Genomic DNA, 27,234 nt, shown 5'->3' with positions numbered 1-27,234 from the left:
ACCTGGCACAAATCTTCCACTTTGTCCATTCACATTCCACCTCATTACCTTCAGACTCCAAACAAGTGTTTTCTGTTTGCTAGGATATCTGACATTTGCAAATTACTACTCACATTACTTGGTTTGATACTATGATGCCCCAGATCTGCCATTCTAAAATTCTTCCCTTTATTCTTTAGTATCACAAGCACAGATAGAAACAAACAAAAACACTCATTTCTGACAAAATGTGTCTCATTAAAATTAACTAATGATTATTGATTACACATAAGAGTGTAACACAGCAGCTAAGATTAAAAGTTTTATATCTGAAATTTACATACAAAATCATACACAGTAAGAGATGGGAAAAAAATGCAGCAAATTATTACATTTACCATGTGTAGCTCTCATTTATAAACAAGGCTATCCTACTAGTATAACAAAAAAAAATTCATAAAACATTTGTTGTTGGGACTATATCCTCAGTTTGATTTACAAAAAGTACTGGCAATCTATGGCCCATCGCCAGTTTTCTTTTTAACACCTCTGTTGAGATAAAATTCACCTACTTAAAGTGTGTAATTCAATGGTTTATAGTATATTCAGAGAGTTGTGCAAATACCACCACAATCTAAGTTTACAAAATTCTCACCATCCCAAAAAGAACCTCCAAGCCTACCAGCAAACACTCTCCATTTCCATCCACTTCTGTCCCCAGATGCAGGAACCACTAATCTAATACTTCCTATCACAATGGATTTGCCTATTCAAGACATTTCAAATAAAGGAATTCATACAATAATGTGGGTTTTCTCCCCCCCTGGCTTCTTTCATTCAACATGTTTTCAAGGTTCATCTGTGTTGTAGCATGTGTTAATAATTTACTCTCTTTATTGCCAAAGAATATTCTCTCGTATAGCTATAACACATTGTGTCTATCCATTCATCAGCTGATGGACACTTGAGCTGTTTCCATCTTTTGGCTATTATGAAGAATACCTGTTAGGAACATTACATTCAAGTTTTTGCATGAAGTTTTCATTTCTCTTAGATATACACCTAGGACTGGAACTGCTAGGTCACATGGTAACTCTTGCTATTTAAGAATCTGAGGGAACACCAAACTGATATCTGAAGTGGCAGCACCATTTACCTTCCCATCAGCAATGAATGAGGGCACCAGCTTCTCCACATCCTCACCAACATTTGGCCATCATCAAAGAAGTCAACAGTGGGTGAGAATCTGAAGAAACTGGAATCCTCCATTATCCAGTGACTCACATCACATAACTGACATCAAAATGAGATACTATTATCCTTCTGAAGGCTTGAACCTTCATAGCTTTGGCTCACCTTTCCTACTTCTTTTTTTGGAGCTTGGAAGCTGTTCTGATCTTCCGTTTTATCCTCTTCCTCATCAAATAAGCTAAGAACCGTTTGGGTTCTACTTTTAGTTCCTTTGTCCAATGGGGATGATGAAGAAAATAAATCAGAGTTCTTGGCTGTTTCCTGAGTAGGTACATTCAAAGATCCTTCCTGAAAATGGAAACAGTAAGGTAAGGGAAAAAAGTGAGTAACATCTGGAAACACAAACACTATTGTGGGGCCTACCAAGATCCTCACTAATTCAGTTACTATCATATCTGCTTTTTTCAGAGCAGGACAGCTAATCACACTTACTCCTAGGTGACAAAATATTCAGGCAATTCTTGATCAGTCACTCTAATGGAGAGTCTAGAACAGATAATTCGTAATCAAAGATGATTTTTCCAATCAGTTTAAAACCTGTGTTTATAACTCCATCCAACCAAGATACATTACGTATCAGTTATAGCCCTGAGTGACACAGGTTGCTCATGAGCTAGAAAGAGCTTCAAAGTCACAGATAGAACACAAAAGCCAATCATTGCGAATGGATCATATATTCCCTAATAACTAACTAACACATAACTCCAAGGGAGGAATCTAACCAATAGAACTGGACACTTAAATTGTAGACGGCTCTTACTATACTGTGCAACTAGAAGAACCTCTAAAATAATCGTAAAAGGCAGCATTTACTCGTTCAACAAGCACCATGTTTCAGGCAAGATACCTTTGATTAGAATAACTACTGTTTATGGATGAACCGCCAAGAAAAAAAAAAAGGAACAACTTATAATTAAACATGCCATCAATTGTGAGGTGCATCCTAATTTCACAATGGTTAAACTGTGAAGAAAATATGCTTCTTTAAATAAAATATGTGAGTTTGAATGTGCCTACTAGGTGCAAGGTAATGCACTAAGCACTCTCACAGATATAACGGAGAGCAAAACAAACGTGGCCCCGGTCCTCAAAGGGCTTATCTTCAAGCCAGGGAGGCAGCAGTACAACACACAGCTAGAATTCAGTGGGAAAATGGGCCACAGCACCACAGAAAAGGTCCACATGGAGATGATGAGAAGAGAATGTCACACAATGATTCAGATATAGAGAAAACGTTTGCATCACTGTAGCCCCAAGGAGCCTCAACAGGAAAAGTGTTTGTGACATTTCCTCACATAGGCCCTAGAAGAGAGCTGGATCACACACAGTGGAGAAGAGTTACCAATGAGAGAAAAGGTAGAGACTGAATGATTGTTGATTCCCAGATGAAGCCAGAAGTCTTATTCACAGGTCTCCTATACGAAAGGACAGACATCCTAGGAGAAGAAAGCTAATGCAGAAGAAACACTTCACTCTGTAATTCACAGGCAATATCATCAAAGACTGGTAAATGAAAATGAAAATCTTCTTAAAAGTTGTCACTGTAAATGTGATATCCTGGAGAAAAAGGGGGTGTATCAGATTAAAACTAAAGAAATCTGAATAAAGTATGGATTTTAGTTAATATTTTTTTTTAAAAGGCTGTTACTATAATTCAAGTACAAGTGGAAACTCAAAGAGACCAAGGGGAAACAGACTACAGAGAACAGGGTAAGTCAAAAAGAACAGGTGTACAGGGAGAAAACCAAAAGGAAAACTGAAATGAGACAGAGAAAGGCAAAACGGGCATTGACACAATAATATAAAATGGGGAAAAAGCATATCACAGTGTGCACACATGTGCCTAGAAAAGAGAACAAAGGCAAGAACAACGTGAAGACCTCCGAGAATGGTGAGATCAGATATTTTCTTCTTCATACTTTTCAGTGTTCTCAAAATTTTCAACAATTGAGTCATTATTTTCTGTGGTAGAAAAATGTAAGGGTAAGTGCGTACATGTATGGGTTTTACAAGAACATCTGAGAGACAAAAATAACAGATGATACAAGAAAAAAAGAGTCCACCTTTCCTGACTCCTTGACCACAGGAGTTTTCCCAAATTCTGATGTCTCCTTGGCGCTCTCAGCCTTCTTAGCTACAGGTTTCACTCCAAACTGTGCCTCCTTTTCTTCTTCATCACTGAACAGCAAAGGCGGTACTTCAGGAACAGTCTCTTTTTTCTATCAAAAGAAGTGCAAATGACATCCTCAAAAAAAAAAAAAACAAAAGGAAAGGGGCTTCCCTGGTGGTCCAGTGGTTAAGACACTATGCCTCCACTACAGGGGGCACAGGTTCGATCCCTGGTCATGGACCCAAGATCCTGCATGACTCACGGTGTGGCTAAAAACAAACAAACACGGTGTGCCTGACAAGCATGGCAATGTAGAGAAGACGACCAAAGTGTACTTCTTCAGGGTTATTAGCTAAATGCTGGGGTCAGGAGAGACAGGACAGGGTAGTAAAAGGGCACAAACAGGGAGAAGCAGAGCAGTAACTACCACTGTCTCAAACCTGCAGACAGTTTCTGCCACCACAGTCTGTAGTTGACTCCTATGTCTGTTAACCCCTTGGGGGCACCATCAAGTAGACTGTAACCTCTGCTACCCAGACGATCATTAGTCTCTCTTCTCTGTCTCCCTCCCTCCCTACACATTTCAGCTATATGTCATCATCCAGAGCTGACTTGCTAAAATAAAACACCTACCAGATTACTTCGTCTCCCATCCCAAACATGCATAAGTTTGTATTAATCAAACCCTAAACTAGACTTCCCTGGTGGCTCAGACAGTAAAGCGTCTGCCTACAATGCGGGAAACCCAGGTTCAGTCCCTGGGTTGGGAAGATCTCCTGGAGAAGGAAATGGCAACCCACTCCAATATTCTTGCTTGGAAAATCCCATGGACGGAGGAGCCTGCTACAATCCATGGGGTCACAAAGAGTCGGACACGACTGAGCGACTTGACTCACTCACTCAAACATGCAATAAACTGGCCCCTTTTTAGACCCGCATCTACCTCCACCTCTTCAATCCTCACACTTCCTTACACCTATTGTACACTTCCACACTTCCACACCTGACCCTCACTGTCTAGAGAAGCAAATCCTCTTCATCGTTCCAGCAAGGCTCAGCTCAGGTGTCACCCATAAAGGTTTTCCTGTTCTCTTTGCTAAGTTATCAGTTGCCTCATTGATAAGAATATGTATATCTATACCAAGCCCTTACTTTACTGTTTTCCTAACTTACATTAATAGCTATCATACATCTTTATCCATTCATTTGAAAGGATCAAGCAGTACATGTCTGTAGCCAGTCACAGTGTTTTATACCAAGTAAGGGTTCAGCACAAGCTCAGCACAAATACTACCATAATGTCACCATCCTCTCATCCCTTGATACTCCTTTTAATATAATTAACATGAAGACTTGCTAATTTTTTAGCTCAAGTGATCATGGTAGTAATGCCATTTAGATGTAATCGCTGAAAGCTATTTAGACTAGATAGGCACTAATGGACTTTTCTTATCACATACTATTACCAATTTTTAAAAAAACTTTAATGCTGATTTAAAAAAAAAAAAACCCACAAAATTTACCATCTTAATCACTTCTAAGTGGAGAGTTCAGTACTATTAAGTATATCCACATTATTGTAAAACCAACCTCCAGAATTTTTTCATCTTACAAAACTAATTCTCTACCCATTAAACAACTCCCCATTCCCCTCTCCACCACACTCCAGGCCCTGGTAAACACCATTCTACTATTTCCATGAATCTGACTACCCTAAGTATCTCATGTAAGAATGATCATACAGCATTTGTCTTTTTGTGACTGGTTTATTTCACTCAGCATTATGTCCTCAAGTTTCATCCATGCTATAGCCTGTGTCAGAATTTCCTTCCTTTTTTTACTTATTCACTATTAATAATAATAGTGAAGAATTATAATCCAGGACCAAACTGTTAGTACTTGAAACTTGCTTTTATAAGGGATAACCTGTACATTAACTGGCCTGGTCTAACGTTAACAGAATTCCATGCTACTGGGACTAAACCCAGCAGTTCCCCAAGAAGGGGTGCAGCAGTGCTGTTCCCTGGTCTCCCCTGAGACTCGGATGCCTACAACTCACACTGAAGGGGCTCGTGTGATGCTTTTCTCCAGGCTTTGCATGTTTCCTTCACCTGTAAAATACCATTACCAGAAGATCTCTAAAGTCAGGCAAAGGAGTTTTTCCACAAGACTCAGGCTCCAAGGTTAGGTTTTAGGACCTCATTGAGGGAAGCATCAATATTCACGTAACATCATCTCAAGGATACTTCCTGGGCTAAGAGGTTAGGAATACCGTTGTTGCAGGAGGAATAGATGTGGGAGGAGAGCCAAACAGAGAGCTTCCGCTGTCACCATCATCTTCAAACAGAAGTGATGCTCTCTGGGCCTTCTTCTGGCTGTACAAACAAACAAAGAGTCCAATCGGAGGCAAATGTGATTTTAAAATTACAGTATTCTTTCCAGGCCATACCTACAGGAACCCACCTACCACCAAGTCAATCGTTGACCTTATGCAGTTGCATTTCTAATCAGGTGACAAACTTAAGTAACTTGGACAAAACTTCACATTCTTTAGGGTATCCCGGGGGGGGGGGGGGGGGACAAAAAAAGATAAACTATACTTAAAACCCTAACAAACTTAAGACAACCAGTATTTTAAGGTTAAAAAAAAAGAGAGAGAGTGCATCCCTGGCAGCCTAGTGGTTAAGACTCTATGCTTCCAATGCAGGGAGCATGGGTTCCATCCCTGGTTGGGAAATGAAGATCCCATAAGCCATGCAGAGATAAGCAAAAGAAATTAGGTATGGATCTATGAAGAAAAACATTTCATAGTACCAAAGGAGAATACTTTGCAAGTGAAAATCGAAGACATTCTCATTTGGACCATTACCAGGTGATGAATGATCAGCATGTCACCCCCAGCAATTGACATCTTGCACATCAAATACCTTCACCTGTTACCAGACACTGATGAAATGATTTCTTACAATGACTATCTCACCTGTCCTTGGCAATAGCAAACAGGTCATCCTCGTCATCCTCCTCAAAGAGGCTGGTCTTCTTCACCGCCTTAACCTCCTTGTGGGTGGTCTCAGGGTCCCTAAGTTCTCCTTTAGACTTGTCAGATGTCGAGTTGGTCTGTGAGTCAGTAATATGCCACTGGTCCTTAAAAGATAAAATACATGTTAAAGTCCTCTGGCAACTCAGATTAAGAAACTTGAAAAATAAAATAAAATTACCATTCATTAAACTAAGCTGCATCTAAACTAAGTGTACCACTTTTGAGGAAAGTTCATGTCCAAGGCTTTTCCTTGAACTCAAATCTAGACAGCTAGGTCCACTGAGCTCACAGACCTTCTGGTGTCTCCCCCCATCACTACCTACCTCTCTCTCTCTCTCTCTCTGTTAGGACAAGGGATCTCCTCTACTTTAGAGATCAAAATTAACTATGAAGGGGAATGAGAAGGAACAAAAATGTTTTAAAAAAGTCAAGAACTCTCAACTTTAGAGGAGAATGATTATTTGAATTAAAAAATTTTTAAATTCCAAAGTAAGCTGGGGAAAAAAAATGCATAAAAAGTTCATGCAGGGGATTTCCCTGAGATTTCCCTTAGCAGTGGCTAAACCTCCAGACTCCCAACACAGAGAACCCGGGTTTGATCCCTGGTCAGGGAGCTAGATCCCATGTGCCACAACTAAGAATCTGCAAGCTGTAACTAAAGATCCCACAAGCTGCAACTAAGACCCGACCCAGCCAAATTAAAAGAAAAAAGAAAAAGAAGCTCACACAACGTACATAAGACACAATGAAATCTGGAAGTGATCCTTATCACAAAATTCTGAATCTGGCCTTCAGAAAGCATTTAAGGAAACCCCACCTGGCTATGCTCACCCCTTCAAATCAAGGAGCTCCTGAGCACTTGCTTAAGTGGTCCTTTGGTCTCTGGAGTTTAGAGCTTTACAAATCCAAGTGGGTTTTGTAAAGCAGCAGCTGCTGTTATAGAGAGTCTCAGGTTCTACCTCCAGACCTTTTGAATCAGAATCTGCCTTCATTAACAGTATATCCAGTGACTTCTTCACAAGTTACAGTTTGAGAAGTGCTTCCCTGAAGAAGTCAGACTCAACACTGACCACAAGCCAGAACCCCCAAATGAGCCTTAGAAAACTCCACTGATGGGTCATTCCCCAAACCAATTCATTCAGAACCCCCAGTGGTAGAATCCAGGATCAGTGCTCTCTCAGGTTCCAAGTGATCTCAATGGCAGCCAAAGTCAAGCCACTTTTCTATAATGGAAGCCTCTTTATCTTTCCTCTGCAGGTACTATTACTCCCTACTTTAGCTGGTATTTTAACTGTCCCTGAACTGCAATAATGTGATAGAAAATTCAAATGATGGTTGGCCATTACTACAGGGAGAACCACCCACTAACAATGCTAGAAAGGAAAAAAAAAAAAAGGAAAATCCATCAACGTTCACAGGTTTGAATAGAAAAAGCAAATTATGTTGTATCATTTTAAGTTTCTTTCAATAAAAAACTGAACATGTCTATGATTTATCTATCTGTATCTTACCCTCAAAACTTAACAACAAAGTTAAAACAGAGTAATTATTATAAAATAAGAAAATTTTTAATGCTCACAGTTTTTATTATCATTATACTTAGTCTTTTTCTACACAGCTAAATCTGAACAGCTGCTAAACAGTCACTCAGTCATGTCCGACTTCTCCACTGGCTGCAACAATATATATAATCCAGATACCAAATGGCAATACTGTGAAGACTCTTACAGAAAAGGAGTTAAACCAGCATAAGCCACTCCTACCTTGTCAAGCTATAGTCCTTGATTAATGAAACACAGCGATCATTTAAAAAAGTGAAATAAGCCCTAATTCATTTGGATAAGTATATATTATATATTTGAGGACCATACTCACTTTATGCCCAAGCATTTTGAAAAGATTAATCTTTAAACTAATATACTATAATAAATATCTTTCTTCCAGAACTGAATGACAATTTTGTGAGTATAGTCTTTAGTGACCAAACTTCACTAGATCTACACTAGGTAGAAAAAGAAGATGTTTAGGACAGCCATAACTCTTGAATCCATCAAACCATCCCCTACTCCTCACTAGGAGATAACCTTCCACCCACCTCCTCATCACTGCTGAACAGTAAGGCAGGTGCTTTCTTTCTGGGAGGCTCAGAGGGCTTTGCTTTCTTTTGGCTCTGAGTCAGTAGAGATGATGTCTGCTTCTTAGCAGCTGGAGTATCAAAAAGATTATCCTAGGAAAAAAAAAGGCAGAAAAGTATGACAACTTTGAACACATAAAACAAAAAACTAGATATTCCCTTGTGTTAAATTATTAGAGAGTAAGCCTCCAGTCAAGTGAAAAATATATATATAACATCTTTGGGGGTAAAAAATCATACAGTGATAGTAAATGCCACTTCTCTCTTATGTATAACCCTACAGCAACAACTTATCATCTTCTCTGACGGTATTCGGTCACAGAAGTGAAACAGAATTCAAAGGCAGAACACTTGGGTGGGAGCAGAAGGGGGAGTAACAAGAGGACAAGGTCATAGAAACAGGAGGGAACTTGGCTCCGTCTGGCCCTCCTGTGGGGGGGTCTTCTATGCTCACTGGGAGGGCCCAAAGCCCACAAGTGGCATGAGAACAGTACAGCCCCTGCAGCAGCCAGAAACCTGCACCCTTCTTTCTGTGAATTACAAACCAGAGCAATGAATAAAAAGAAAGAAATGGGAAGCTTTCTCTACTCTCTTACATTTATGAAAGACACACACCTGGGGAAGAGAGGACAAAACCATCAAAGGGCCTGAGCCCAGGTGAGACAGAAAAACACTCTTAACAATGTACCACAACAGGTGAATAGTCCTGAAGTGTAAAGATTAGATAAAGGGAGCCTTTAAGGAAATTGTGGAAAGGCAGAAAAAGCCGTGAGAGTAACGAACTGGCACTCACTGGGGATACCAGAGATAGAGCTAACATTTACTATGCATTTACTATGTGCCAGGCACTGTGCCAAGGGCTGTGCACTAGTTGTTACAAATGTCACAATGACGCTATACACTATTAAGCCAGATGAGACTCAGAAAGGTTGTTATGAATACTTGCCCAAGGTCCCTGGTCTGCATGTGGTGGACCTAGGATATGAACATGGGGGTCTGATGCCAAAGCCCATGAGCTCAGCCACCCCATGATTCTGCGTAAGAGCAAAAGTTTGGTTTCTCTTCCCTCTCATTTCTTTCCCCCACTTTGCTCTCTCATCCAGGGTGGGGAAGAAAAGCAAAGTGGGGACATGGCTGTCTTCTCCCCTCTACTCCCACTTCATCTGAGACACTCTTGTAGATCACTGGATTTCATCCCCTAAAAACTATTCCTTAAAGGCAGATTATACAAGTGAAATCTACACAGTCTTGTATACAGCTGGGTCAAGAAATCTAAGGGCCTGCCCACTGTGCGGCTGAGAACTTAAGAAAGGAATCACTGAAATAAAAACCGAAATGTATTTGGTACATATGCCTCAGATAACTTGGTTGCTTTCCCGTCACCCTGTTCTCCTGTAAGAGCCTCTGGATATAAAGCTACATTGGCAATGGTTTTCTACTAACTGAAAACTTGACTAGCTTATGTTGCAGTAACAATGTTTACCTCTCCATCTTCATCATCAAAAAGCATGACTGAGGTGGGGGGTTTGCTAGGCAGGAGAGTTGCATCTTTTGACTTACTCACACTTTGAGAAGAAAATAAATCCTGTTGGATCAAGATTAAAGTTCCTGGTTAATAAAATGCATCAGTTTTTAAAGTATCAGATATAAAATACTAAAGTTTATGGCACGACAGATGCCGTCCGTCCAGGTCTCTTTTGTCAGAGAGGAAAGCTGGCTGTCACAGTCCTTGAGGAACACACATCAGACTCTGTCCTCACTCTGCGCAGGTGAGAAGGAGGAGACCCACACCTGACTCCAGGTGGCCTCACAGGAACCCACAGGTCCCATACTCCCACCTGGATGACAAAGGATAGGGGAAATTTTTCCAATTAATTTCCTACCATGCTTAAAAAATAACTTCCTTTTTCTGTCCAGATAAACACATGTAACAATGGAAATAGAAGCTAGATTCCCAAATTACTGGACCTGTGACTCTGTTTAATGTAGTTATACCCCTTTTTCCTCTAATAAGAGTAAGATGTCAGTTCAGTTCAGTTCAGTCACTCAGTCATGTCCGACTCCTCGCAATCCCATGGACTGCAGTATGCCAGGCTTCCCTGTCCAACACCAATTCCTGGAGCTCACTCAAACTCATATCCATTGAGTCGGTGATGCCATCCAGCCACCTCATCCTCTGCCGTCCCCTTCTCCTCCTGCCTTCAATCTTTCCCAACATCAGAGTGTTTTCAAATGAGACCGTTCTTCACATCAGGTGGCCAAAGTATTGGAGTCTCAGCTTCAGCATCAGTCCTTCCAATGAATATTCAGGACTGATTTCCTTTAGGATGGACTAGTTGGATCTCCTTGCAGTCCAAGGGACTCTAAAGAGTCTTCTTCAACACCACAGTTCAAAAGCATCAATTCTTTGGTGCTCAGCTTTCTTTATAGTCCAACTCTCACAGTCACACATGACTACTAGAAAAACTGAAGCTTTGACTAGATGGACCTTTGTTGGCAAAGTAATGTCTCTGCCAGACCACGTGACATGCTTCCTGAGAGTAGGATATGATTTCTTTTAAATAAAAACATATTCAGTTTTAACTTTAAAATCTTTTGTACTCTTGACATGACAGCTAGGAAATGTTGCAAAATAGACAAAGATCTTGTAGCTTATGAAGAAATTTCCAAAATGCTGTAAAATGTTAGCCTACAATGCAAAGCAAGACCTGCAAACTGAGTTAAATGAATCAGAAACATGAAATAGGACAACTATTCCCTCAGGAAGAAAATCTTCAATACGTAAGAGTCAGACAAATAGGACAAGAACACAGTTTCAAAGACTTCTCTCGATGAATTTGTTTTTAATCACGGAATCAATGTTTATTCAATATAGCGCTAATGAGTTCATTAAGTGAAAAGAGCTACACTCAGCCCAGGGGTTTTTGCCTGGGCCCTAAAGAGTCCCATAGGTCTGTTTAGGTAGAAAGAGCCACACAGGAGAAGCACCAAGCTTCCCATACCTCTCCTGCATTTTACACACTGGCAACATTTCACTTAAAGAAAGAGCTCTGTTGCTTTAAAAAAAGAAAAAAAAAAACCCACAAGCGTCTAGCCCAGAGTTCACAATTTCCTGAAACTACATGTAAATTTCTGCCATGTCCACGTCTTTTTCTGTGAAGGAAGTCTATTACTTCCAGTGATACACAGAGTATGTTTATCACTACACACGATACCCACTGTGCATAGGATACCCACTTCCTCCTGAAAGAGGAAACTATGTGTATATTTCTGTTCTGGTAGAAGCACCTCACTACACTGCGCATCAATGCATAGGCTAAAATTTGGGCATCCTGAGTTTTCCTCCTAGGAGATGCACTAGGCTTAAACTCAACAGTGAAAGGACTATACACACATTGCTTTCTAAATACCATGTGTTCTCAAAACATTGTTTCCAAAGAAAGAACTAAAGTACTGACTAAGTCTTATACCTCTGAGACATCCTGAATCAGAAATAGTTCCCAATGTCATATCCATGAAGTAATTTCCAGAACTGAGAAGAATAATTCCTTACCTCAGAGTCCTCCTCATCTGAAAATAAACCTTTGTGAGTTTTTGTTTCCGATGAGAGCTTGAGATTTTTGCTGGAAGGTACCATAACCTTTGTTGAAAAAAAAAAAAATTAAAGAATTAACAAACCAGAAACCTGGAAATAAAGGTTCATTCACTCATTTGTTCAGAAGATGTACTGAATCTCTGCTAGATAAGGTCCCAGGTCATGCACCAGAGGAATAAAAACATCATAGACATCGGCCACCTATCAAGTGCATATAAAGAATTAATGGAAAAAGAGAAGTACCACGAAAAAGGACTTAAAAATTGGTATATGTTAGGAAAGAAGGAAGAAGCAGTCCTTGTAAATTTCTCAGGAGAGACGGGACCTGGACATGGGACACGGTACGAGCAAGGACATTCTGGGCAGAGAGAACCATGAGAGAAGAGAAAAAACAGGTAAAGCAGGGGGCTCATCTGCGGGCGTCAGTGTGGAATGGACTGCCTACAGTGTGCAAAGCACAAACGGGATGTGTACAGCTGGAGCCGGGGTAGCAGCCTGCCGTGTTCTGAATGCTGGCACCCAGGTGGGTGGCAGTGGGAAGGCCAGGGTTTCATACAGACACATGACAAGGGATGTGCTTTAGAAAGCGGACAGATCAAGCCGTGCAGGATAGCAAAGGAAGGGACAGGAGTGAGCAGAGCTTAAGACTGAGGGGAACGCAGCCCACTGGCCAAAGACAGGCCAATTTGAGCATCAAAAAAAAAAAAATGATAAAAAAAAATAACAATGTTAATGGATTATAAGATAATGAATGGAGAATCCATGATTCTATAATGATACTAAAAAGGCAAGGAAGAAGAGGGAGAGAAAGCTCTTCTGTTCAGAAGAATCCCAGCTAATAAACACAGGAGAAATGACAGAAGTAAAACAATATTCTTTTGCCACAATAACTGATTCAGGAAAAGATCATCAATGCATCCATTTAATGCATTTAATGCATCCATTAAAACCACTCTGGAAGACAAAAACCCAGTACCTGCTTAATCTAGGTGGTAGTAGTTACTTGGGTGTTTGCTGTATTCTTTCAACACTCTATACATCTGAAGTTCACTATACACTTGAAAGGAAATGATACTTCCCTTTGGGTTCCAGATGAATTAACAAAATGCCCCATATATACACTCCTAGGTTTAGTCTTCCCTCATGCTCACCTTTGTTTCTGCTCTTGCTTTATTTTCATCTGTCTGATTCACAGTAGCTTCTGGCAGAGCCACTGTTTTTTCTTTGAACAGGTCTCCTTCCTCATCGTCAAAGATACTGGCAGTGGATTTGACTTTGTCTTTAGAAAGAGACCACAGCATAAAGTTATACGAAGGTCAAAAATCCCACCACAGAATTCGAAGATGAAAACTTCTTCTCTCTCAAAGAATAAACAGGACAAGTATGTTATTGCTAGATTAGTTAAGAAGTGGACTAGCTGGAATTTTTCAAAGAGTGTAACAGCTGCTCCAATGAAACACACAGGACAGTTTAACTATCTGGCTTACATCCTTCTCCAAGCAGCGGCACATGCTTTCAGTAGTCTGGACTGGCATAAAAGGTAGAAAGAGACCAACAGAAAGATCATTTATGAGGCAACCACTCTAAGAATCTGAGAAGTGAGGGTTGGCTTCTGCTACCCAGGTTCAATCCTTGGGCAGAAAACTAAGATCCCACAAGCTGCATAGCCAAGGGAAAAAAAAAGCCAGGGACGTCCCTGGAGATTTAGGGGTAAAGAATTCGCCTACCAACGCAGGGGACACAGGTTCTATCTCTGGTCTGGGAAGATCCCACACGCTTCAGGACAACTAAGCCTTTGGGGCACAACTATTGAGCCTGGGCACCCAAGGGCCTGTGCTCCCCAACAAAAGAAGCCACCTAATAAGAAGCCCACACACCGCAACTGGAGTGTAGCCCCACTCCCCACAACTAGAGAAAGCCCACGAGCAGCAATGACGATCCAGCACCACCATAAATAAATAATTTTTTAAAAGCACCGAACTATACTATATATAATCAAATAATGAAACATCCCCCATAATTCCACCTGCCCACCCAAATGAGAAGGCCAGCAGGAACAGTTTGATGTATATACTTCTAATTTCCACAAAAGATATAATAACGTGCTAACTCTAGCAATTCACAAACATGGCTCTAAATAACATAATTTAAAAAAAAAAACTCTTATGATTTGCAATTTTCCTTCCATGCACCTAGGGTACATAGGTTCCCATGTCAACACAGATAAACTTCAATTTTTTTCCACAGCTTCACAAAATTCCACTGAATGGAAGGACCATAGTTTACCCTACTGGTGACTATTAGGGTGGTTTTCAACCTTTTGCAACCACAAGCACTGCTTCACTGAATGAGGTGTGAGGGGTGTATCCCTGAAATGAGGGCACTGGTTCGTGAATGTCCCAGGAGAGCAGCAGGTCCAGCAAAGTGGCACGCACTTACCTGTGATTCCAAATCAGTTAATGATACCAAGTGAGAGTCCTTCCAAGCCATGAGAAGCAGCACACCCTTTATTCACTGTCATTTCAGTCAGCCTATATATGAGCATATTACATGTCTAGTCTGCAACCCTTTCTAAAACCAGGCCATTATTTCCCTTGCATTTCTGCTGCTATCCTTACTTTCACACTTATTGCTGGAAAATAAGCTAAATTTGAAGAGCCTGATTCTCGATGCTTCCTGGTCCACAGTCCTTAGGAGAAACAGCTCTTTGCTCAGGTTGCTGGAAGTTGTGTGCACCTCAGTGGTCTACCTTTCTCTTCTGGAAAACAACCAATGAACCACATCTTTTGCTACTCCAGGTGCAACAAACGGACCAGTGATCTCTGCCCACCAGGGAGCCTGTTAGAAATGGAAACTCAAGGGCCTCACCGTAATTCCACTGAACTGGAATCTGCATTTTTACAACAGTCCTGGGAGAGCCATCTGCTCATTAAATAACAACTGATTCAGAGGCGTGACTTCAGGAACGAAATGGCTGAAATTTGAGGGGGGAAGAAAGGACAGTGCCAAAGCAGTCAAGGGGCTGAAAACTCCATCATAGAAAAGTCAAGGTCACCTGGGCTTGCTGGAACTGAATACCTGGCATAGACACTCTGTTCACATACAGTTTACTAAGGACGCTGGAAGAGAGCATAATTCAAACTTTCTTGGTAACTGAGAGGATAGAAACTAGAATCCTGATCAGCTATTAGAGGGGAGCAGATTTTTCTCCCTATGAGGAAGATAATCCTAGTAATTAGTTTCTAAAGAAAAGACTGGTCCATAAAATAGAGACTGCCAAAGCACCATAACTAAATAGAGATGAGACACCTCTGATAGGAATCCCTGAGGAGGGATTCTAGCACTGTGCGAGATGAGGCACCAGAGGAACTTCATGCCTTTTTAGGTCAATATTCTTTATCCAGCTACGTTCCCTGAAACAGAGGCTGGAGCAGCACCTGTCTTGGGAGGTTTGCTACGGGATGCTGCGAAAAAGTCGTCGTCATCATCGTCATCATCGAAGAGGCCAGCAGATGCCGGGACGTACGAGCTTTTCCCTGGAGGGGGCTGCTCGGGCTTCTGGGGCTCCTTCAGTGACGGGGCAGATGCAGCACCGAACACATCAGTTTCCCCTGTGGGTGGAAGGACAGGACAAACCAGCTGTGAGCCAGTGTGGGTGGGCCTCCTGACTTCACAGGGAAAAAAAAAAAAACAACAACAGTATCACCACCAGGAACTTGTAGTTTCAATTCATCCACAAACACATTAACAGGACCCAACAACATGCATCCTTTACTGGTATAGAATGTCCCACAGTGCAAAATCAACTGATCTCCCAGAATGAAAAAAAACCCAAGGCCACTGGTTTCTGAGGGAATATGAGCTAACACAGGTAAGTGAGCTCTCTGTGGATGCCCTCTGAAGTTCTTCCTATTCTCCTCCCTAGTCAGCTCTTTGAAGAGGATAGTATTAAAAACTACAAAACAAACAAACAAAAAAATTACAACACTATATAGTTCTCAAAAACAAACTCTTGAGTTACGATACCTAAAAATACAGAAACAGCTCCTGCCGGGATTTTCTTTCCAGGTTTAGAGGATGAAGATGCTAAAATGAGAAACAAAGAGATAACATTTCAACAAAGAAAACAACTTTCCTTGCTAAATGCACCTTCCTAAAATATGTACAACACAACACAAAGCTAACAGGAGACTTTCAAAAACTAATTTTTCCTCGAAGAGCCATTTAAAAATTCCTTAGTATTATCTTCTCTACCAATGTCATGACTTTTCTCTTGGTATTAAACCAATCTAGGCTGTGACTCCCATGGAAGATCACAGACTCTGGGCAGACAATTACAGTGGGGCTGCCTGCCGAGGCCAAGGAAGATGTAGAGCACAGATGGGGAAGGCGGGAGCAGAGCAAGCAGGGTTCAATAGTTCTGACTCCATCCATCCCGTTTAATGAGAACATGCAAGTAAAAAACAAACAGCAAAATATCTGACACATTAGTGCCCAAAACGAAGACAATAACAGGAAAGCAGGAAACTAGGCAAGTCACAGATGCCATAAAGTGGAGAGTAGGAACCTCAAGACAATCAGGTCAGCCAGCATCATAGTAAGTCCAAAATCTGATGACTTCTGGCCTGGGGAGACCAAGTCACTTAAAATAACTCATTCCCAATTCTCAAGACTATCACAGACCTAATGGAATAAAATTTTTAAGTTTTTTAATAGCATATGTGTGCTTTTTAAAAATGTCACAAATTATTCTAATGTACACTGGGCTAAGGAATTACTGGTCTCCAATTTAGATGCAGAATTTCAGAAATGTTTCTTTGAACTGAACTTGATTAAATTAAGATATCCTCAACACTGCTAGAGTGCTTTCCCTGGTTAACTTTTTCTGCTTTCTCTATGAAAGAGACAAAATTGTGATATGGGTTTACAAATGGTACCTTTTTGTTTTTACAAGACATGAATTAGTGCAAATGAATCGCTTTTAACTAGATGAAGGCAAACATAACAGTTTTCTGCCTAACAGAGAAACAAAGTTTGGGGATAACTTCTGGGGCTCCATCTCCTGATGAGAAGGAACCAGTTCTGGAAATCTATAACAAAGAAGCACAGCCAGCCTCAATCCACACTCACCTTCATTAACAGGGGTTCGAGCTCCCCGATCCTGAGGGGCTTCTGTGAAGAGGTCACTCTGCTTATAATAAATTAAACAACACAGTTCAAAACAGCACAGGAAAATGAAGTTGCATTTAAAGATTTCTAAAGAAAAGTGTCTTATAAAGTTTAAAAAATACACATCTACTGTTCTGCCAGAAAATCAATTCCAAAGTGAAGACATTGATGAAATCAGACCCTGAAACAATTTAGGTCTTATTGTTATTATTCAGTCGCTAAGTCATGTCCAGCTCTTTGTGACCACATGAACTGTAGCCCCTCCAGGATCCTCCGTCCATGGGATTTCCCAGGCAAAGACATTGAAGTGGGTTGCCATTTCCTTCTCCAGGGTATCTTCCTGGACCAGGACTCAAACCCACATCTCCTGCATTGGCAGGCAGATTCTTTACCACCAAGCCATCATGGAAACCCAATTTAGTCTATAGAGAAATTAAATACAAACATGGAAGACAAAAGACAAGGTTAAGAAACAACCACTTAAGCAAGTAAATGTAAATTTTTCACTATTAACACTCTCACATCCTCTCCCTACTTAACAAAGGCATCAAGATCAGTATTTCCTCACTTTGTGATCCTTAGTTCAAAATCTTCTAAAATATGAAAGTAGAAGCAACTTCCAACCAAGAAGCCATTGTTTCCTTACTAAAGGAACTGAAAGTTATTTCCTCCTTGCAAACCCATGACACAGCTATGGACAGCTTCACTGATTACCAGGGACTCACCTCCTCATCCTCATCATCAAAAAGTCCCTTCCCTCCACTGAACAGGCCGCCTCTAGAACCAAACGGCGAGAAGTCCTCATCTGTCAGCTTCGGGGGTGCGAATAAATTATCTTCTTCATCTAGCAAACAGAAGGGACTGCTTTGCATGGAGAATTAAAGATAGGTTTGGAACTCCAATTCTGGGGATTAACATTACAATACCACCAAAACTGGCAGGAAGTTTATCTAACCATTTGTAATAAGCACTATTTGAATGCTGGTGGTCTGAGGGCCTTCAGACAAAAACCCATCAAAAAACAGGCCATCAAATCCCTTAAAGGTTCTTTGGGTTCCCACTCTCAAGTCTATTAAGTGTCTGGAGCAGAGTGAACTCTGCAGGTGATCCCTTTCATCTCATTTCTTCTAAAGCAAGTATATGCTTCAGTTGCCATCAAGACCTATCCCACCAGAATTTGGGGGACAGAAGGGTAAACAGAGGAGAGATCAGATTGACACAGCCCCAAGTAGAAATACAATGGACATTACTGTTGAACGTGAAAAGGCCTGACAGAATATTCCTTACTGAAAACAAATGCTAGCAATCCCTAATTTATAAATGTCTAGAAAGACAGCTAATGGTCCCTGTAAAATCCAGTAAATCAAACCTTTAAAGCATTTTTAACCCACACTCACTTCTCCCCACACCCCCAAAAGCATACTCTTAAATCACAGACCTCATTTGTCAGCTTTAATAGAGGCATTTTAATGAATTACAGAAGCGATATTCCCATTCCTGAGTCAAGAGCCTCCTAAAGAAGAGGATCAAGGGGAAAGGCCTACCATCTGAGGGAGTTTTCCTTTCCTTCTTCTCTTTCAACGTCTTCTGAGGTTTTGCTTCCCCTGGGGATAAGGCTTGAAGAATATTTCACAGTTTAATAACACTCAGTCTATTCTTAATATTTATCTACTACTGAACCTTCAGGCACATCGGCCACCCTCACAACTCCTAAGCTAAGAGCAAGACATTCAACTCTGTGTCTCTGCCCCACCTGAGCACCTACTCAGTGCCCTACCCAGAGAAGACACTCAGAAGTGCCTCTTTTTAAGGCAGAAGAGTCCAGCTATCAGAGCAGATCATGCGCATGCCAGGATTGCACTTGCTGAAAGATTTCTTCTGATATCTTTCCACTTTGTTAAATCACTAGAAAATACTGTATGCTACATTTTTATTTAGTCAAAATAAAATACAGGAGTAAATATTAAGCCAGGGATTTTTAATCCAGAGTGAATGATTCTCTGCGTTATTCATTAATCCCCTGAAACTTCACATATAGATATGAATATGTGCATTTTTCTTGGGTGGGGGGGGCACGGTCCAGTGTTTACTTATCAGAGAATCTATAAAGTAAATCTTATAAGAAATACAATTTATGCTTCTTGTGCCTTAGTAATTAAACAAGGAAACCCACCCTCAGGGAACCCCAGAGAGGGGTCCCTACGGCCCCACCGCCCTATGAGTGACTCTCAGAGGAGGTGACGTACTCGTGTGCTCCTCTTCCATCCGGCTCGAGACATCCCCTTTGATCCGAGCTGCCAGTTCATCAGCAAATGATGTAGGCCTACTTCTTTTCTACAGCCAGGGAAGACCAAAAGAATCACTTTTTTGTACTATTTTTTGTACTAACTAGTACAGTTTATTTTGGGACACCTAACAAAACTATGCAAACAATGGCAAAGAAATCGGTCTGATGAGAAGATATGTTTTAACTAAATAAATGTAAACATATTCACCCTGTAACAGATCACCTGAGAAAGAGGACTCAGTGTTCCTTCAAAGGGAGATGCTCTTTATTTCCTTATTTTAATACTTCAACTTTAATACTCACAGATCTAGGTAAGAAAAATACTACAAGGTCCTTGGGGGTAGAAGTATTAGGATCTTGAAACTCTGAATGTGAATATATATTGAGTGATCTAACTAGTAAAATCTTAACATTTGGAGAAGAAAGTGGAACTTATTTGGCAACTTGGGATGCTCAACTATTATTTCCAAAAGTGAAAATGAATTACTGATCAAAGTGATGAAATGAAAAATGATATGATGCAAAATGAGACAGTTACAAACATAAATGACAATAAAAAAAATGAATCCTAGGAATCATTTCTAAAACCTCGACAGGTGATGGCAATTATAGCCTTTCTTACAGGTCTAGAATTTTCTTCAGTGTCTTCAGCATCTTCCTCCTCCTTCTCAGAGTCAGCAAAAATGTCGCAACCATCATCATCCTCTTCTTCATCACTCATCTGTGCAGTGTGCTAAGAACATAAACCATCAGATTAAAAGTATCAGATACGGGCATCAAGCTGAAAAAGATACTACCACTCAGTCTTTAGACTTCTCCTTCAAAATGGAAGAACAAATAATGCACCAAAAGTTACAGAGCAGTAAATGTGCTAGAGCAAATCATACACAAGATTTATTTTCAGTGCAATAGGAAAAAAATGAAATATTAAAAATGTCCACCACTAGAGAAATGAATAAACTAAATAAGTATACTATTATCTTAATAAAAATACTAATAGAAAGAATAAGCTTGATAAAGAAAAAAAAAAAAAGAATAAGCTGTAACAACTGGAGAGACATCCAAGGCGGTCCAAGTGACGAAACAGTGAATGATAAACCCAGAAGGAATTCACTACCCTCTGACACACACACCATTGCTATAAACACAGACATATTTGTAAAAGCAAAGGACAACACTTGCAAATATGTACTTTCAGATTACACCAGTTACCTCCAGAGAGTGTAAAGATATGAAGAATAGATGACTCAAACTTAATCTTATGTGTTAAGTTCTAATTTTTACAAAGGTAGCCACTGTATGTAAAAACTGTTTACTTTTTCTAAAACTTTTAACATTTAAATCAATAAACTGTGCCAATCAATATGCTTAGAGCATTTTTTCAACTAATTTAATCCTTTGAACTCTGAGGTTAGCAACGGCACACAAAACAAGTCTATTTTTAACAATATAAATAGTTCCACCAATGCTTTTATTTTTTTTCCACCAATGCTTTTAAATCACCATATTATTTGAAAAACTGTCTGAATTTATCAATCTTAATAGTAAGTTCCATAGAAATACATACTCTCTCCAGAAGGACTGATTATTAAAATCATAAAGACAAGCCACATTTGTGAAACACAACAGTGAAAAATAAAAGTAACAATCAGAAAGTGCCGAATCTTTCATTTATCAGTTGGAAATTTTTGTGGAAAAAATTTTTCTCAATTAGGAAAGTGAAATACAAACTGGAATCATCTCAATATACCGCTGAACATACACTATGGTAGCAAAAATCACACATAATCCCAGTGCTGATGAGATTCTGGGAAAATCATTATGTGCCACCTGTTAATCTGCAATGTGTATTACACAGCAGTATCAAGTAGTATTAGATCACCTAATTCCTAAGAAAAGAGGTCAGAGGCAAAGAGTTTTTATGAAGGAAAACTCTGAATGCAGTACTATCTCAAAACTATAAATCTTAAAACTATTTCCCATACACATTTAGAGACTATAACAATATCATACATGTATGTTAAACAAATACGTAAGTTTACAAAGCAAATTACAAAGACTATTTAAAACGACAAAGAAATCCTTCTGATGAGTTAATATAAAATAACAAAAAAATAAACTACACATGTTAATGAAAAGAACATGTCCTTAGAAGGATATATAAAAATTAAGACAACAGTGCTAAAACAGTAGGATGATAAGATTTCCATTTCTTGAGTGTTCCTTAGCCTTGCTGTAAGATTATCTTAAATTTTAAAAAAGGAAAGGTGAATTCGTGTGAAAATTTCAATATGGGTAATTGGGCTATGTTTTAGAGGCTCTGTTTCTCAATTTTTTTTTTACTTCTTTGTTGTCCAAAAAAATGAAGAAAATATAAAATTGAGAAAAATTTGAGAAAAATACAAAATTGAGTAAAATTGAGAAAAAATATACAAGGAAGTAATTAGCCTAAAAACATTAAAATTTGAAGGAAACATGAATATCTATAAATATGAATAAATCCTTACTTTCCCATAAGTCATTCAAAAGCAATTTTAATATAAATTTATTATACATGCTATGCTTAAATTAAAATTTAAAAGTCACTTCAATATATGCATCTTACCCGGTTTTGATCATTGTCACTATGATTGGCAAAATCTTCATCTGACTCCTTTTTGGGGGGGGAAAAAAAAGGCTTTGTTAACACCGGCTCTACTTGGAAGTACAGAAATGATGTCATGTCTAAGTCTCTGGGACAGCCACCACCGACTGGTCTCTGAATTGACTACTGATCACCTGAAGTATCAAGGTGTAGATGAGGTGGAGAGTTGGCAATATCACCAAGGGTTATTCCAGTTACATGTCATTTTTGTAATTCTTTTAAACCTCTCTGACAATTTACTCGTATCAATCTGCCCCATCATTTCTAACCTTTGGATTAAGAGTTGCACATGTAATTAACTAAATTATCAAAAGCTAGTTTGCATTGGTTTGCATTCTCTATTTTCCTCCTAAGTAAAACCATTACTTCATCAGACCCAGGAAAGGAACATTAGTATTTAATAATACAAGCCATTAGGTAAAGAGTTGCTTCAGTGGCTAAAAGCAAAGGGTTTAGCTAATGACAATCAGTGAAAGCAAGGCTGTTTTTAAGAAGTTCATTTCCTTCTATCAGGTTTTTTGAGGGAAGGGCTGGAGGCAGGAGGAAAGGAAACAGATTGTGGAAACAGAGGGGAGGAGCACACTACAAAACTGTCACCTTTTAGAAAGCAACATTCAGGAATGATCCTTCAAAGAGTTTCTACCCTTTGCAGTAACAAATATTCCATTTAAAGGAACAATGCCAGATATAATAGGGGTCAAGGCCAAGGCCCGCAGACTCTGAGGCCTTAGAGAACAGGGAGTCAGATCAGGCTCTTTGGGTGTGAAGATGCCAGAGGTAGCAGTAAAGTTAACACGTAAGTGGATGCTTTCAGCAATCTTCTGGCCTAGAAGATTTTAGAGTAAAGAAAGTTTTAAATATGGACTTTTCTCCTAGAATTACTCAAAGATAGAACTTATTCAAAGACTGTATCTCAGGCAGAGATTCCACCAAACTATCTAAGATATCCCCCTCAAAATACATTGGTAAGAAGAGGATTTGGTGGGGAGGTGAGAGGGAGGGTAATGGTAAAGGTAATGTAAAGGATTAAAGCAGTTTTCTTTGGTTTTGTACACAAAAATAAAGGAATTTCCCATGCCAAGGAAGACTTGAGAATATGGCTTCTATTGCTATTAAGAGATTGATGTAAACAAATTGCTAATTCATGAATATGTTATTTACTGAACCTGCCAAATGCACCCTAAGTTTCCTGCCCAGTATGACCTGGACACACCAGCAAGCCCTTACCTCTTCTTCATTCTCTTCTTCACTGTCTGCAATACTCCCGCGATCACTGCCTACTGAACCTTCTGTTAGAAGAAAGATAAAGGTTATAGCCAATATTCATAAGGAAACATTCTTAATATCTTCTCAAGATCACAAACCACCATACATCTTTTGACAAAACCATCAAAAGATTTTGATAAAACCATCCATCCATACTCATTCATTGGAATTAAAAGTATCTTCACTATAGTGAGGAACGGATCATTTACATAGGCTCAAAGTATTTCCCCACAGGATATTTATTAATTACAAAAAAAATATATTAGTTACAAACAAAAAAACTGGCTTATACTCTCTGAAGATGTCAAGGTTGTGAAAAGCAAAAAAAGGCTGAGAAATGGTATCCAACTAAAAGACTAGAGAGATTTGACAACTAAATGCAGTGAGTAGATTGGATTTTGAACCAGAGAAAAAGAGACTGTAAAGGACATTACTGGGACAACTGGAAAAATTTGAGTATGACTAAGGATTAGCTAGTATTAAATCCAGTAAAATTTCCTAACTTTGGTGATTATACTTTTTGTCACTGTTGTTGGAAACCTATCAATTGGTGACTTTATTTCATATAAAAGTTACTATGGGAAGAGGTTAAAAAGTCAAGTATACTTGATTTGTACATTCTTGCCAAGTCTCACAGGATTCAACCACTTGGATTAATTTTTTTCTATTAATAAACAGGATACAAAAATTAAAAGTCTCACATCAAAGCCCAATACACACATCCAAACAAGACGACAGATGGGCAAATGAACGTGCAACTAAATAAGAGAAAGTTCTTATTCTTAGAAAATACACAAAGAAATACATTTGTCCCTCAAGGGATAGGTTCCAGGACCCCCTTTCCCCAACACACACACACACACACACACAGACACAAACACACACACAGACACCAAGATGGTGTAGTATCCACGTATAACCCACATCCTTCTCCTGTATACAACTTTAACTCGTCTCCAGATTACCTATAATACCTAATACAATGTAAATGCTATGTAAATAGCTGCCTGTGCATCATAGCAACTATTTGCTTTTGGGACTTTCTGTAATTTTTTATTCCCAAATATTTTCTATCCAGGTTGGTTAAATACATAGATGCAAAACCCACGGACATGAACTGCCAACCATATACATGAGGAAGGCGGCATGATGTCTCCTAAGTAGGTTCAGGAGAAAGTAATACTATGTACATATACAGAGAATGATACATAAGTATGGTAAAATATTCACAAATGGTAACCTGGGTAAAGGGTATGTGAGAGTTCCTTGTCCTAGTCTTGTAACTTTAAGACTTTAAAGTGAAGTTTGAAATTATTTTTAAATAAAAAGTTAAGCTATAAATGTTAAAAGCAACAAAAATATGTAGTGTAAAAGTGTACCTTCACTAGTAAGCTCTCCAAGACCTACATCTTCCTGCTCCATGAATAGCTTTGACCCAATTAAATAAGGTAAAGGACGGTCAATGTACAGATCCTGTAAACAATGAAAGGGAATAAGCAGTTAAATATTTAAGTTAAAATAAAATTAGGTATTCCATTTGACATCCTGTTCCATCTGACTACCCCAAAAAAGTTACATAATAAAAGAGAATAAGAATAAGAAACACAGCAGGATTTTTTTCTTAATCACTGATTTAAAAAAAGTTAAATCCTAGGTAAAGATAGAAAAGTAAAGCTGATTCATAGAGACTTTCCCTTCTCAAGTGCCTAATTATATTAACAAAAATGGCAAAGGCTTGTAAAACGTTTACCAGCAGTAACTGAACAAGGAAAGGGGCACAACTTCATAGCAACATGCCCAAAAGGAGGACCAAGGAAAGAAACAGGAAATCCTGACAAGCTTTGATGATAGTGACCTATCGTCCTCCCCTGAAAAGCAACGTGATGAGCAAAAATCAACCAATCAACCACTCTTGAGAATCAAGTCCTAAATATGGAGAAGCACACGGAGGAAATAACACAAATAGTTAGGTGGGTAGTGGGACGTGCAGACAAACAGGGCACAAGGCACAAAGGAAGGGAATGGAGAAGGCCTCCTCCATGCTTCGTCGGAGCAGAGAGGCAGGAGCACAGATACAAAACATGGGCTAGGCGAAAAGAAACAGATCTTTACCATCGAATATCAGCTACCTACAGGGCAAATATCTACAGTCAACATAATTAACTAAAGGAATGCTTCCAACAGACTGATAAGAACCTATCCAGGAGAGGGAGGAAAAAAAAAACAAAACAAAGAAAATAATAATAATACCCCTCAGAGGTTCACACAGTAGAATTTAGAGAAGTGAAGTTGGTAAAATAAGATCAGAAGATCAAACAACAGAATAAAATGAAGTACACTGTCTACAGGTACATGTAGAGATTCTTCCATTTCAGGCCATCGCAAACATCAAAAATTTAGAGCCAAGAAAGCACTCCGCCCTGGAGGCATGGTCCTTTGGCTTCAACAACTCTTCCCTATAAAAAAGACCTTGGGGACAGAAGAGAACAGTTCTGTCCTTGGGAAATGACAGAAAGTTTAGGAAGGTTAATGTAAAGGTCAAAGATACAGCAAAAACTAATTTAGTGCAAAGAAATCAAAGTGCTAACCAGGCTGACTGTTCACTGACTCAGAAGGCTTGATCCTATGTCTTTCTATAACAGAAAAACTGGTGAGAGACTTGGAAGGAGGAAATGTGACCCAGGCAACACATTTCCCAAGGTCTGCTCTGTGTGTTAGTCACTCAGTCGTGTCCAGTTCTTTGCAACTCCATGGACTGTAGCCCCCCAGGTCTGTCCATGCATTCTCCAGGCAAGAATACTGGAGCGGGTGGCCATGCCCTTCTTCAGGGGATCTTCCCAACCCAGGGACTGAACCCCGGTCTCCTGCACTGCAGGCAGATTCTCTACTGCATGAGCCACCAGGGAAACCCTGCTGCTGACTTCTAAATCCCTACAGTGAAAAAGCAAAATGATGACAGCATATCATTAAAGGATCTTTAAAGGATCAGCCCCAGCTCGGCAGGGCGCTGTAAGCTCAAACTGGAAGAGAAATGTGCAGTGAATACATGATTAGAAGAGACTGGTTTTGCAGCATGCTTCAATTCACAAAGCACTGATGTGTCACAAGGACTCTCAGAATCAGTAAGGCAAACTCTTGTGTTTACTACAGAGCCAACCTGAGAGGAAGTAACAGTAAAGCAATAAGCACCTGCTAGGCCAATAATCTCTTCATGAACACTCACAGCAGGTTCACTCATATTGGCTAAAACCTGAAACAACCCACATGTCTTTTTCTTTTTCATTTATTTTTATTAGTTGGAGGCTAATTACAATATTGTAGTGATTTTTGCCATACCCCACATGTCTCTTAACACTTCTGAGGTCCCTCTTTGTGCAAGCTACAGAATGTCAGTTTCCCAACAACCCCTGCCTCTCATGAGCCTCCTCATCCTTCGAAACCCAATTCAAATCTCATCTTCACCCCAATTTCTCCAGCTAGAAGTCAAAACACTTATGATGGTGACTTTTGTAACTGCCTCCTTTCTCTGACCATCTGGTATGGTTGTAACAAGCATCTTGAAAGTAGGAATGAAGCCCTGCATCTTCGTACTCCCCCAACTTGGCATGCTAGGACCTAGTAAGTGCTCAACCGATGCTCCTGTACTGCAACCCTCTGACTGATGGAGTCAATATGAGAGCACTAAGTGACATCCTCACTTCTGAGACGTGAAGGCCACATCTTAACAATTCTGCACCCAAGTAAAGGACCCAGATCACA

The 27,234-nt window shown here is 39.7% G+C and overlaps 1 protein-coding gene across 5 annotated transcripts in view; it reads right to left on the bottom strand.

Moving 5' to 3' along the window:
* Positions 1-27,234, bottom strand: part of LOC133070181 (WASH complex subunit 2-like) — a 45,629-nt gene that overhangs the window by 7,803 nt on the left and 10,592 nt on the right. For 2 of the 5 annotated variants that reach the window (XM_061162025.1, XM_061162027.1), the window contains exons 6-23: positions 24,855-24,948; positions 23,437-23,498; positions 22,171-22,218; positions 20,188-20,298; positions 19,525-19,612; positions 18,823-18,894; positions 18,004-18,122; positions 17,240-17,300; positions 16,136-16,195; positions 15,547-15,720; positions 13,261-13,388; positions 12,068-12,154; positions 9,998-10,099; positions 8,476-8,607; positions 6,321-6,484; positions 5,613-5,715; positions 3,294-3,449; positions 1,336-1,518 (exon numbers count right to left, since the gene is read on the bottom strand). In XM_061162025.1, the coding sequence (XP_061018008.1) occupies positions 1,336-1,518; positions 3,294-3,449; positions 5,613-5,715; positions 6,321-6,484; positions 8,476-8,607; positions 9,998-10,099; positions 12,068-12,154; positions 13,261-13,388; positions 15,547-15,720; positions 16,136-16,195; positions 17,240-17,300; positions 18,004-18,122; positions 18,823-18,894; positions 19,525-19,612; positions 20,188-20,298; positions 22,171-22,218; positions 23,437-23,498; positions 24,855-24,948 (1,944 nt within the window). The remainder of the gene's footprint in view (positions 1-1,335; positions 1,519-3,293; positions 3,450-5,612; positions 5,716-6,320; positions 6,485-8,475; positions 8,608-9,997; positions 10,100-12,067; positions 12,155-13,260; positions 13,389-15,546; positions 15,721-16,135; positions 16,196-17,239; positions 17,301-18,003; positions 18,123-18,822; positions 18,895-19,524; positions 19,613-20,187; positions 20,299-22,170; positions 22,219-23,436; positions 23,499-24,854; positions 24,949-27,234) is intronic. The other 3 variants (XM_061162026.1, XM_061162028.1, XM_061162029.1) reach the window with 2 other exon arrangements.

This window comes from Dama dama, chromosome 15 (genome assembly GCF_033118175.1).
Source record: "Dama dama isolate Ldn47 chromosome 15, ASM3311817v1, whole genome shotgun sequence".
Taxonomy (NCBI): Eukaryota; Metazoa; Chordata; class Mammalia; order Artiodactyla; family Cervidae; genus Dama; species Dama dama.
Note: the sequence above shows the minus strand (reverse complement) of the source record. Positions and strands in the feature narration are given on the sequence as shown.